Genomic DNA, 12,693 nt, shown 5'->3' with positions numbered 1-12,693 from the left:
TTCTGGTTTTCTTAATTTGTTTTTTGGTGATAATGCTGCTTGATTTTTACTCTTGCAGAGAGTCCTTTCTAAGAAGTTGACCTTTAAATGAGTGTTTAGCCACCAAAAGGCAGTGAGGAGCTGACTGCTGCAGATTGAACTCTGAAGGTAGAAAGATAACTATTCTTGATTGGGCCAAGGAATACCACACAATTTCCTCAAGGGTCTGAGTCTGGTATTGCTGTCAAGAGCTCTGGTTTTTCAATCTACACTTAGTAATTTGATAGGTCTCCCCCATCCTCTTCATCCTTAGTGTTGAAAGGAAATGTGTTCAGGATTTGATACCAATATAATGGTATTGATGGTGAACCAAGTACTACATTTCTGAGAACCTGTGCAGTATGTCTGTTTTTTCTGATGTTCTTTTCAATGATCCGGGGCCATCAAGCCTACAGCTCCAGCCACGTTGCATGGCCATAGATTCTCACTAGTTTATAGCCATCAGATTTCAGAGAAGTCTAGCATTTATTACTTTTTAACAAGAATGATTCAAAAGCTGCTTTATGCACATGAATGAAAGAGATTCCTTATTTGTAGAAAACATCTATCATCGCTCTCAGAGTTAGGAACAGAGGCCATCCGGTGCTGTTTGCTATTCACAGTGCTGGAAGGGAACACCTCACAGCAGTATTAGCATAATACATGAGAGCTGCAGCCATGCATCTAGGCAGTCACTGGATACATCAATAAGACTTTTGAAGAACTATTGAAATCTTTAAGGCCCTTTTCTGCTGAATGTTTTAATGGCTTTGCTTGGATTAATCAGCTCAGGAGCAAGCTTTCATACTGTGGGGTGGGTGGCAGGTTTGATATGTTAAGCATCAATTTAATGGATGAAAATTATTCAGGCTCTCACAGCTGGTCTGCTGTACATACTAGTTTGTAAATACTGATTGCTGTTTTCATCTTAATGAGGGATCCACTTATCCGATTTGGGGTTTAGATTTTGCTTTTTCTGCCAATTTTCACTCTCCTAGCTGTAAACAGCTTGATTTGTTTTTTAAAGGTGGAAAAAATTCTTCCATTGGTTTACAGTGTTTGCAGAAAGAAGTATTAGGCTAGTAAAGGCCATGTAAATTGAGGCTTTAATATGTTACATTTTGACATGTAGAATGGAGACACTTCTCCCAGTCTACAATGGCTTCTAAAACTTTTCTGAAGGACGTACGTATTTTGGGACTGGACAGACCAGCTACCTTGGGATTAATACCCCTTTACCTATAACAGTCTTTCTGGATCTTCAAAGCAGGATGTCTTGGTGCTGTTGTTATGGTGTTTCTAAGAAGATTCTGATCAGTTCAATACCTGTAGCTTTGTTCTAACATAGAAACTTGGGCATAGATGGTCTCCATTATCCATGAAAGGTGCTATATGTGTCTACAGAGTAGATACCATACCTGAGAGGCAGAACATTTTAATCTTGCATGTACAGAATGTGCACAAGTCATCTCATACTTGGGAACTTTGGTGGGTTGACCCTGGCTGGATGCAAGGTGCCCACCAAAACTGCTCTGCCACTCCCCTCCTCAACCGTACAGGGGAGAGACAAAAAATAAATGCAATGAAAGACTCATGGGTCAAGGTAAGGACAGGGGGAGATCACTTGCCAAGTACTGTCATGGGCAAAACAGATGCGACTAGGGGTAATTAATTGATAGTGGGAAATAAAATTTAAAACCTTACCCTCTCTTCTTCACAGGCCCAATTTCACTAACAATTTTCTCTACCTCCTTCCCCACAGCAGCATGGGGGTCAGGGAATGGGGTTGCATTAGGTGTTATCTCTGCCCCTCCTTCCTCTTCAAGGGGAGGAATCCTCACACTCTCCCCTGCTCCAGCATGGGGTCCCTCCCACAGGAGACAGCCCTCCATGAGCTTCTCCAACATGAGTTCTTCCCAGAAGCCACAGTTTTTCACAAACTGCTCCAGTGAGTGTCCCCCACAAGGTTGTCAATCCCACCAGCAAACCTGCTCCAGCATGGGCTCCTCTCTCCACAGGGCCACAGGTTTGCGAGGACCCTGCTCCATTGTAGGCTTCCTACAGGGTCACAGCCTCCTTTGGGGATCCACCTGCTCTGATCTGGGGCTCCTCCGTGGGCTGAAGGTGGATCTCTGCTCCCCCATGGACCTCCATGGGCTGCAGGTGGATCTCTTCTCTGATGCCTGGAGCACCTCCTTTCCCTTCTGCACTGACCTTGGTGTCTGCAGGGTTGATTCCATGACATATTCTCACTCCTCTGGCTGCAGTTGCTGTTCTGTGGTTGGTTTTTTAACCCCATTCTTAACTATGTTATCACAGTGGCTCAACCACTATCACTGATGGGCTCAGCTTGACCCATGGTCAGTCTGTTTTAGAGCCAGCTGGCTGGGGCTCAGCCAGGCATGGGGAAGCTTCTGGCAGCTTCTCACAGAAGCCGCCCTTGTGCCCCCCCGCTACCAAAACCTTGCAGTGGAAACAAAATGCAGCAACATGGCTGGAAGAGTGGCAAGGCAACTGAGTAATTCTCAGTTGTTTTTCTGTTCCTTAGCAAAGTTAAATAATCTAATTCTTTGTATGTGTCGTACAGAGCATTTGTAAAAGCTTTAGTGATGACTTTGCAGTAATCACAGTCATGCTGCATTAGTAGTTATTCTTATCCAAGTGTTTCCTAATAACTGACTTACTTTTCCTTGGTCCATTTTGGTGTTATTTTCTGTTCTCCACATCCATGGAAAAATATTATTTTCTTTTACTTGTGTTAGCCTTTTATATACTGCAAAGTCATTATCTTGTCCTCTCTTGAACATCTTATATCTAGACTAAATAACCCCAATTCTTCTGCTGTTTCCTAATGAGCTCTATTTTTAAGGCAGCCATTAATTTTTGTTCTCTTCTGTTCTTCTTGCCTATGTATTTTTTGAAATGCATTGCCTGTCAACAGGGAACTGCCAGGGCTGAAATAGAATCTATGAGCTCAACTCAGTTTAAAAAAAAAATTAAAGTAAAAATATTACATGATAAGTAACTGTGTTGTCTGATACCATCACATTATTTATAAGCTAGAGCCCGAGGCTTTTACTGTTGTTCTTATGGTAAGTTTGAAACTTGCTAAAGAAGGCACTTTAATGAGTGCAGCAGAACTCTCTGGACACATCTGCAGTTTCCCGTAAATGACACCTCACTCACCACTGCTTGCTACATTTCTTTTCCCTCCCTCTCCCCAAAAATGCTCTTGTGGTCACTTGGCTCTGATAAAATCCTGGGCAGTTGTCTCCCAGTTCTTGCTCCAGCCTGCATAGGTAACCACTGTGCCAAACACTCAGTTGTTTTTTTATGCAGAAGTAGCGGTGAGATTGGACTGAGATGACAGTAATAGAAATGCCTTTAACCAATTTTTTGTTTCTGTATATTCAGTTTTGGATGAGAGGCATATAGAGAGGGAGTGTTGTACCCTTCTTATGCTAGATCAGTGGTGCTCAAGGGTCCTCAGCCCGATGGAGGTGCCAGGAAAGTGCCTTTAATTGCAGCCAGTTTGGGCAGGTACTGCTAACAGCATGGTTGTCTGAATGAGCACTTCCTGCTGGTGCTCTCATGCTGCAATGGCTCCATGATTGCCTTGCTTAACTGTCTTGCTCAGATTCATGCACATTTAGATCAGCTCAACCTTTACTTCATACACTATAGCTAAAAACTTCCTCAGGTACCATACATTTCAAACGGATTAAAAGCTGGATGGCAATGTAAATAGTTAACCATTAAGAATATGCTTGAGCAAGGAAGTTTCTAAGGATGTTCTTCCATTGAATATTCTTACCCTAATGTTTCAGTATCTTTTATTAATGAACAATATGATAGTGCATAGTACTTTCAGAGGGTGTAAGATATGAAAGCTGAAGACAAACAAATTCATGTTACAAATGTCTTTCCAAACTATTTACCATTTCACTGAAAGTCATCATTCTGTTCTTGATTAGGTATTGAAGCTTGCCTGCACTGTAGAGGGAGTCCCCCCAGATGACTCCCAGTAGATAGTTCTGTCTGGTCTTGACCCATCTGCTACTTAAAATTCTGAAAGTTCAACATGAATTTTTGATGCTTATTTATACATTCAAATGAGATAGTTCTTATGCATCTGGGCCAAGATCGAGGTTTTAGTTCTCTTAAGGCTTTCTTTTTTCCCCAGTTACCATAGATTTCACCTGTATTATACCTCTTCCTTATATTATGCCTTCCTATTCAGAATGGGTCCTTTATTCAAGGTCAAAGTGCTATATGAATTTTACTGCTAAATTCCTGCATGTTTTATCAAAGACTGTTTCTTGTCAGTTTCTTTGCTAAAAATAATTCAAGCTGTATTGCCTCTGTTGCTTCACAGTTCTACCAAATCATATGCTTAGGTATGTCCTTTTTTGGTTTAGACATATCCCATCTTACAGTTCATATGGAGAACCTCTCTAAAAGTACTTTATCCTGGCTCATTGCTTTCAGATTCACCTCTATCTCTCCATACTCCACTGCATCAAATACTATTAGATGTCATCTTTAATATTTTCTTCTGGTTTATTTCATGTCTCACTAGTCATTTCCTCAAACATTAAGATATTGATTTTTTTCCCACCTTCATATAAAAAATAAGGATATTCCTGATTGTTTATTTTTCAGCTTGCTTCTCTAGTGAGAATTTCTTCATTTTCTTTCCACAGACTTTACAAATCAGCTGCTGCAGTCCTTCTTAAAGATTTTATTCATTTTGATTACAGATTACTGGTCAGGTAGTTGACAATAGAATTGTAGAATATCTCAAGTTAGAAAGACCTTTAAGGACTGGGGAATCCATCCCCCTGCTTCTCTCAGGACAAGCTAAAACTGAACCATGTGACTAAGAGCATCATCTACACATTTTCTTGAGTTCTGACAGGCTTGGTGCTCTGACCAGTCTCTTAGAGAAGAACATTTTCTCTATCTGAAATTGTCCTTGTGCATCTTCATTAGATTTCTTCGTGTCCCATTGCTGGTCACCAAAGAGATGATGTTTCTATACTACATCTGGGATGTGGTAGCTCTTTTTGTTACTGGTTTTTATGGTGCATCAAATGGGTAAATAATGTTATCTTCAGTTTAAGGAGATACTTGTCCAGAAATGTAGTGAATACTGAGAGTGCATTAATTAAAATGTATGCTAGCAACTAACTGGTAAAAGCAGATTCATACCATGGGGTTATACCAAATACGCCTTTGGAAAACATGCTTGCAGGAAGGCCTACAAGGAACTTCCTCCCATTTGCTTGTCTGTCTAATAAATGTTGGGCTCTGAGTAAGGCTATTACAGACTTATGTTCTAAAGTAGAAATAACACTAGAAGTGACTGAGATTTTGTTCTGTCAGTAATTTCTGTGAGGGATCAGACTAGAGAGGCAAGATTAGCCCTGTAATTATTTTTTATATGCATTATTGATGAAGGAAAAGCTAGAGGAAACTGCATATCTGGTTTTGCATAGACAATGTTCGTAAAATAATAGGAACTCTGTCTGCACTAATCTCATTAAAAAGAGGTTGGAAGTTTGTAAAAGCTAAAATACTTGGGTAGGAGAGTTGTGTCTTGGTTTTTAACTAAAAAATACAATGTATGATTTAAAGACTGTTTTAAAAAGTACTTGATTTTCCTAATACTGGTGGAGGGTGGTGGGAGGAGACCTGATATTCTTCTGTAATAGCAATCTAAGAACTGTTGCTGGGGAGCCTGGAAGGAAAGAAATCAAAATGACAAGTTTGCTTTTCATGTACAAATCTAACCAAAAGTTATAAAGTGAACAAGCAGCAAAAAAATTATAAGTTAATATGTTTTTTACAATGTAAAGCTTTTTTTAATACAAAGAGGTAGGTGGGGCAAGGAAATTTCAGTCTTTACAGTTCTTGGAGATAAATCAGACTTAGTAACTATTTGCAATTGATCCTACTATCTTAGGTTTTCAAGATCAAAGCAGTACAACTGGCAGGAAAACTTCTTCCAGCCTTCAACACACCTACGGGTATACCATGGGCAATGGTGAATCTGAAAAGGTAATGAGTTTTCTTTTGTGAAATGTGTTCCTTCCCCTCCCTCCAACTTAATAATGGCATATATCAGTTTTTCTTAGTAGTGGAACTGTAGAAAATGCAGACAAATTGACATTCCTGGCATGTTAGAATCATTTTGATAGAGTTCAGCACATTCTAACTCACTAACTGCAATACATTTTGATCCTGTTTTTATTTTTATGATTCTTCAATAAGCATTCAATTTGCCATTGGACCACACTTAACATATTATTCTGTGTGTTGCTCTAGAGCTTAATAATTGTTTCTTTAGTCATTACAAAATCTGTTAAAAACCAAAATTGTTTGCAGGACATGGTTGAACTTACTGAGTTTTCTGTACTGTGTGAGCTGTATGTTACCTTTAGAAGATTCCTAGCATTTGAGAAGATGATGAGACTCAAGTTACTATTTCATTTGACATTTTAGCTTGGGGTCTGGTGTGCTAAAGTGAACTGTGATCTATGCAGATGAAGAGGCTCCTTTAGATGACTGTTCAGATCAGACTGAACTTAGATGGTCTGCATTGCCTCATGGAAAACAACTGCCTTGCCTAATGTATGTTGTATTTCTTGCTCAGTGCTAGGATTTGTTTCTCTCAGATTTTGAGAGCATTTTTGATGCAAGGCATTCTTTACATTTTCACTATGTCCAAAACAGTAGCTGAATTGGGATGTATATCTAGATTGTGTGTACACTTACTCATATATGAAATCTTTTTATGAGAGGAAGTAGCAGTAATCTTCAGAAATACATAGTTAACTACAGAAATTAAAAAACTCAATCCTGAAAGGTGATGAAAACTCCCAGATTAGATTAAACCAGAGGTAATTTAGGAGTTAGGATTAGTAAAATGGTCTCACTCTGAGTGCAAAAGGTAGGAGATATGTCACACTTTCTGCTGATTCTTTAGGTGAGCTGAGGAACTTGTATATTGTGCCAACAGTAAACATCCTATATTCCTATGTGGACACAAGGTAGGGAAGCACATCCCACACAAGTAAAGGGAACACAGCAGATCAAGGCAGCAAAAGCTGCCACCTTCAAAACTTGTCTTACCTTGATTCTTGTTCTTAAGAACATGCAGTGAATAAAGAACAACTGCAATTGAGCCCATTGTTAAGTCATCATATTTCAGTGACTTCATGGTATTATATTTTGTTGATGAGGTTATGGTATCTTTATTCCAAAAAGATTCAACCAGCAAACCAACTGATCAATCAAATCACAACTCCTGTAATCTTAAGTGTGGGTTAAAATATTGTTGTTATTTTCTTAATTGGCTGTGGAAGTTGTAATGTGCACAGTAGTTCTGAATTTTCTGTTGTTTTCTTCCTTTCTTTATACATATTTGTTGGAATTCAGTGGTGTTGGTCGAAACTGGGGCTGGGCTTCTGCTGGCAGCAGCATCCTTGCTGAGTTTGGTACTCTGCACATGGAATTTGTCCACCTCAGTTATTTGACAGGGGACCCTGTATATTACAACAAGGTGAGTTTCAAAATAATCAATATTTATATCATACTTCTTATCATAAATCTCATTAAAGGGGAAGTACTTTCTGTATTGAATTCTACTTCCATTCTTGGTAGCAGGTAAATACTTTCATGCTTGTATTTCTGTTGCCAAATAGATTTATTTTTCAAGTAGAAATATATGATAACATAGGTTTTCTTATTTGTTTCAGAATACTTTTAAAAATCATGATTTTTAAGCATGTTTATGCAAGCATACTTTAAAACCAAAAACAAAGCTGAAGAAAGCCCTCAGGAAAGCTTGTGGTTCAGATTAATAAAATTTGCTACTAAAAATGAAAGAAAAATGAAAAATATTGGATTTAAATATGTGCAGAGGGCAGATGAACGTTGTTAGTGGTGAACCTAATTCTTGATTTAATTTAGGTCATGCACATTCGGAAGTTACTTCAAAAAATGGATCGTCCTAATGGACTTTATCCAAATTATTTGAATCCAAGAACAGGCCGATGGGGTCAGCGTAAGTATTCTTATTTTATTAATTCCTAATTAGAACCCTACTTCTTCCTTTGTTGCTGAGTTGGCAGTCAGAATGTTTATTCTGTAGAGCACAAACAGCATTGCTTGATAACATAAAACACAGAAGGATTGCTTGAACTTGAGGTATCCTGTAATGAATCTTTGCCTGTCTCTGTCTGAAGTCACAGAGCTCACTTTTTAGGGTACCTTCTGAAAACAGATTGCTACTTAATCTGATGCCTATCCTTATGTTTATCAGTCAATAAAATCTTAGTAATAAAGAATAAGGCTGAAAGTATTTCCTCTTTTTGATTCTGTTCCTGGTTTTGTTCTGGAAACCATCTGCTAAGTGGATTATTATAAGGTGACGTGCATTAAAGCATGTTTGTGGTGGTTAAATTGTGTTAGGCACTGACATCTACAAACATAATTCATCTCCTTAGTGGCATATGAAATGGCATGGTGAACCTCCTTATAGATGTTAAAAAAAAAAAAAAGCTTTGGAATGAAAAGAAAAAGCAGGCATTGTTGCTGACAAGGTAAGAGGAGAGATAAAACATCAAGAGAGGAATACATACAAGATTCTTTTATTGAAGTGGTTCTTTCAAAAAAAGTTGAGTGGTTTTGTGCTTTGATAGTGGCAGTGATAAAAGAGAATTTTTTTCTTCAAGGTTTTATTTCTTTTTCTTTCATAAATGCAGGTCTATTTAGGAAAAACACGCAAGATTATCTATTTCTGTCCTGTTTGACATCATTGATAGGTTTTGGGGATTTCAGTGGTTGGCTGTAAATATCCAGCAGAACATGTTCTGGCTTGCAAACTGAGAATCTGCTTCTGACTTTGAATCTGGTATGTGAGGGAGATGAATACAGCTGTCATTGCAGTCATTGTGAAATACTTGTCTAATCCCATCTTTAAAGCCAAAATTCTCTCCAAAGCATCACATATCTTTGAGTGAATCATGAAACCATCTGAGATGGGCGAATGGATTGATGGGACAAATTCTTCTGATAAATTTTAACAACATATTCAGAAATAAGAAAATATGCAAATACAAATACTCTGGCATTATTTATTCAAAAGACAATTTTGTATTTTTGCTTTGAAACAATTTTTTGTATTGCTTTTTTTTTTTATTCCTAACCATCTGCTTGTGCTGGTTTTATCAAAAGTAGTCTGATGTGACATATCACCAGGATCCTTTAGAGGCTTTTTCATAGAATCATGGAATGCCTTGGGTTGGAAGGAGCAGTAAAGATCATCTAGTTCCAACCCCCCTGCTGTGGGCAGGGGCACCTTCCACTGGGTTGCTCAAAGACTCTAACCTGGCCTTGAACACTTCTAGGGATTGGACATACTCAGCTTCTCTGGGCAATTCACCTCCACAGTAAAGAATTTCTTTCTAATATCTAATTTAAACCTACTCTCACTTTGAATCCATCTCCCCTTGTTCTGTCACTACATGCCCTTGTAAAAAGTCCCTCTCCAGCTTCCTTGTAATAACAATGCACAGAATTAGTATCTCTTGGCAATAAAATACTCATCATCACTAAAAATAAACATACAGTGAAAAGTTTAACTTTGCAGAAGTTTGGTGGAGCTCAAATATACTATTAAATGGATTTTGCAAGATAATACATTTGGGATTCAAGTTTAGGATTAGAAACTGAGATTTACGTTCTGAGGATAAAAATAAATACAAATTCTTAAAGCCTTTAATTTTTCTATGCTGATCTTGAATCCTAAATTTATTTCCTGGAATTTGGTTATTGATGTTTGGGGTTTTTTTTTGAGCAAGTAAGGTTCCAAGTGCATATTCAGATATTCTGGTAATATTTCTAGGATTTTCCCAGTGCAACAATGTAATGGCTTAGGGTGGTAGTGTCCAATTTAGTAGTTCCCTAAAACCACACCTGCTGCTCACTCACCCTCTGCCTGCCTCCTGTTGGAAGCACAAAAGATCATTGGTTGAGATAAGAACAATTTACTGGAAACAACAGTGAGATAAGAAAATGAACAGTAACTGCAGCAATATTAATAATAAAAGGTATAAGGAAAAAAAACTGTTTACATAGAAGATCTGTTCTTTGCAGCCAGTTTCTTCTCCCTGACCAGAAAGGATGCCCTTCTCCCGAGAGGAGTTGTTTTCCCTGCCTCTGGAAATGACCTGAGATGGTATTGAACAACATTGGGGTCTAGCCATGCCCCCTCCCGGCTAATCTAAAAAATTAATGCTGTCCTGGCTGAAACTAGGACAAAACAGCATTTGTAAACCAAATACTGATTTTGTGGAGACTAAATAGCAAGAATCCATAATCCTGCATTTCCTGTCACAAATCTGGAATCATGAGAAAATGTCTCTGTTGTATCCCTGGTAGATCACTCTTCAGTGCATCTACTTGCAAAAATTTAAGAAGTTACAGTAAAGGAGCATGTTGTCTGAAACACTGAGCAGATGGGATGGAGGGATGGAGTAGCTGAGGCTTAGGCAGGAGTTCCTTTCTCCCATGCAGAGGTTGTGTCCTGCTATTCATGAGTAAGTCAAGTAAGGGTGATGCCTTCACACACAACATCCCAATTCACTAGAGGACTCGTGTCTAAGTCCTCTACACTGTTCCTGGCTTGAGTCCCATGGTTGGTATTACAGGCAGGCAAGGCTTTTATGTTCCCCTCAGAAGGTAATTTCAAAGAAGATTGTATTTGGCTTGTTATATACCTTTGTGCTGGAAAGACTGAGACAATGGAAAGAGTATCAAAGCATAACTTTTCTTTTTCCAATTTCTGGGAAAGCTGCCCTTTTCATCTTTGCTGTAACCTTTAGTTTGATGCATCTTACCTTGTACAAAGTACTTTCTGCAGAGTTTCTGAAAATTATTTCAGAACACTTTATTTGCCTAGATACAAGTAACTTCACTCTGACCTTTCTAGTGTTGCTTTCCTTTCTTTTTTTTCTTTCTTCCTTTCAAGAATTTTTTCTCCGCTTAGACTTTTTTTGGTTCAATTCTAGTTAGTTGGTTTTTCTTGTTAATCTGTACAGTATTCCAACTAAGTCATGAGGGGTGTGAAATAGATAAAATAAATAAGCATAAATACATACCTAAATGCACTGCTGAAGAACTATAGGTTATAGCTGTAACATAGCATCTTTCTAGTGGTGGGTTGATTTTTCTATTTCTGTACCCTTCATTCTAGTGGTGAGTACCTTTATTCAAAGTAATAATAACATCAGTGGTGATGGGACCTTAGTAGTCAGACCAATTAATGCTATTACTACCAGTTGATTCTTAGTATTAGACAAGATATACAGTGGAAGAATTAATTTAGGTCAAGTTTTCTCAGCAGTTATATTTTGTCTTTGCCTTTTAATTTATTTTTTTAAAGAAAAAATTTACAGTATTTGACTAGAAGAAAAATCGTACCCTTCTGGAAGTATTGCTGTTTTGTTCCAACAAGCTGATAGGTAAACTGGACTATTTAAAGAAAATTCCTGTTGCAAGACTGTGGAAGAAAAGGGAAGTATCATTTTCTCTGGCTTTGGTGTGGCCCCATAGGGCTGTAATCTGGATCCAGCTCTACTTGCAAGCAAAACCTTGTGGAAAGTTCTTGGTACTTTCTACCTTAATACTCATTAGAGTATTTTGATACCTTCTCAAAGCTGTTTCCACTAGGAGCCTAGGCACACCCTAATTTTGTGGGTTTTAACCAAAGGTACACTGGCCCCCCAGTCCTCTTTGCATATCTAGGGTTCGTGAATGGTGATGAGCTAGCTTTTGTAAAGGTCTTTCAGCAATTGTTATGGGGTTTTTCTGTGCCTCAGAATATTTCTTAGCCTCCATAGATGTTAGGCCATGTTGCTGTGTCTTGTCTGGTTTGTCTTGTTTAAATGTAGGTTCAAAATGTGGTCTGTACTCTGCTTGGGTCAGGAGAAGGGGAGCGGTGTATGTGACGTGCTGTAATCTTGTTGACATCCTTCTGATGTGGGGGTGCAGGGTTCAGTGAGTCATTTCTGCTGGGGTTTGATTTATCAGAGTGCAGGCCTTTTGATCTCAGTATAAATAGCATGTTCTGCAGTTTCACTGCTGGGGACACTGCCCTGACATGTGCAGACCACCTTTTTCACTTGTTTGTCTGCTGGAGCTTACAAAGACGTATGCTTTCATTCAAACCAGTCAACGTGTCTGTTACAAGTGCCTGAACAGTTATAACCAATGAAGTAACTTACCAGTCAATTAGCAATAATGATTTCATCAAGAAAGATGTGACCATTGCTTCCAGGTTCTTAGCAAGTTATAGAGATGAGTCAAATCATTATGTCAGTGTGGCATTAATCTATAGGCATGTCTTTGAAGTGCTTACAATTTAATTAATGTAAATTTTCATTTGCATTTAATGCACTTGATGTAGCCCTTGAAGAAGGGTGACAGATTACTTCTTTTTTTTTTTTACTGCCTGCCTCAATGAAAAAGCAGCAGCAGCCAGGGTCTGAAGCCACAGCAGGCAGGACTGAGCAGGGACTACTGCTTCATCCCATAATTTCTTTCCACTTGAATGCTGTAAACCCCAATCCTAAAAACTGCTGAATGAATGGCTTACTGGTCATTGCTAAA

General features: G+C 38.4%; 1 protein-coding gene across 2 annotated transcripts in view; it reads left to right on the top strand.

The window, feature by feature from the left end:
* Nucleotides 1–12,693, top strand: part of MAN1A2 (mannosidase alpha class 1A member 2) — a 129,860-nt gene that overhangs the window by 80,604 nt on the left and 36,563 nt on the right. For both annotated transcript variants that reach the window (XM_021549098.3, XM_021549099.3), the window contains exons 6-8: nucleotides 5,984–6,078; nucleotides 7,459–7,582; nucleotides 7,993–8,086. In XM_021549098.3, the coding sequence (XP_021404773.1) occupies nucleotides 5,984–6,078; nucleotides 7,459–7,582; nucleotides 7,993–8,086 (313 nt within the window). The remainder of the gene's footprint in view (nucleotides 1–5,983; nucleotides 6,079–7,458; nucleotides 7,583–7,992; nucleotides 8,087–12,693) is intronic.

The sequence above is a fragment of the Lonchura striata genome, chromosome 2 (assembly GCF_046129695.1).
Source record: "Lonchura striata isolate bLonStr1 chromosome 2, bLonStr1.mat, whole genome shotgun sequence".
Taxonomy (NCBI): Eukaryota; Metazoa; Chordata; class Aves; order Passeriformes; family Estrildidae; genus Lonchura; species Lonchura striata.
This window is presented reverse-complemented; position numbering and strand designations above follow the sequence as displayed.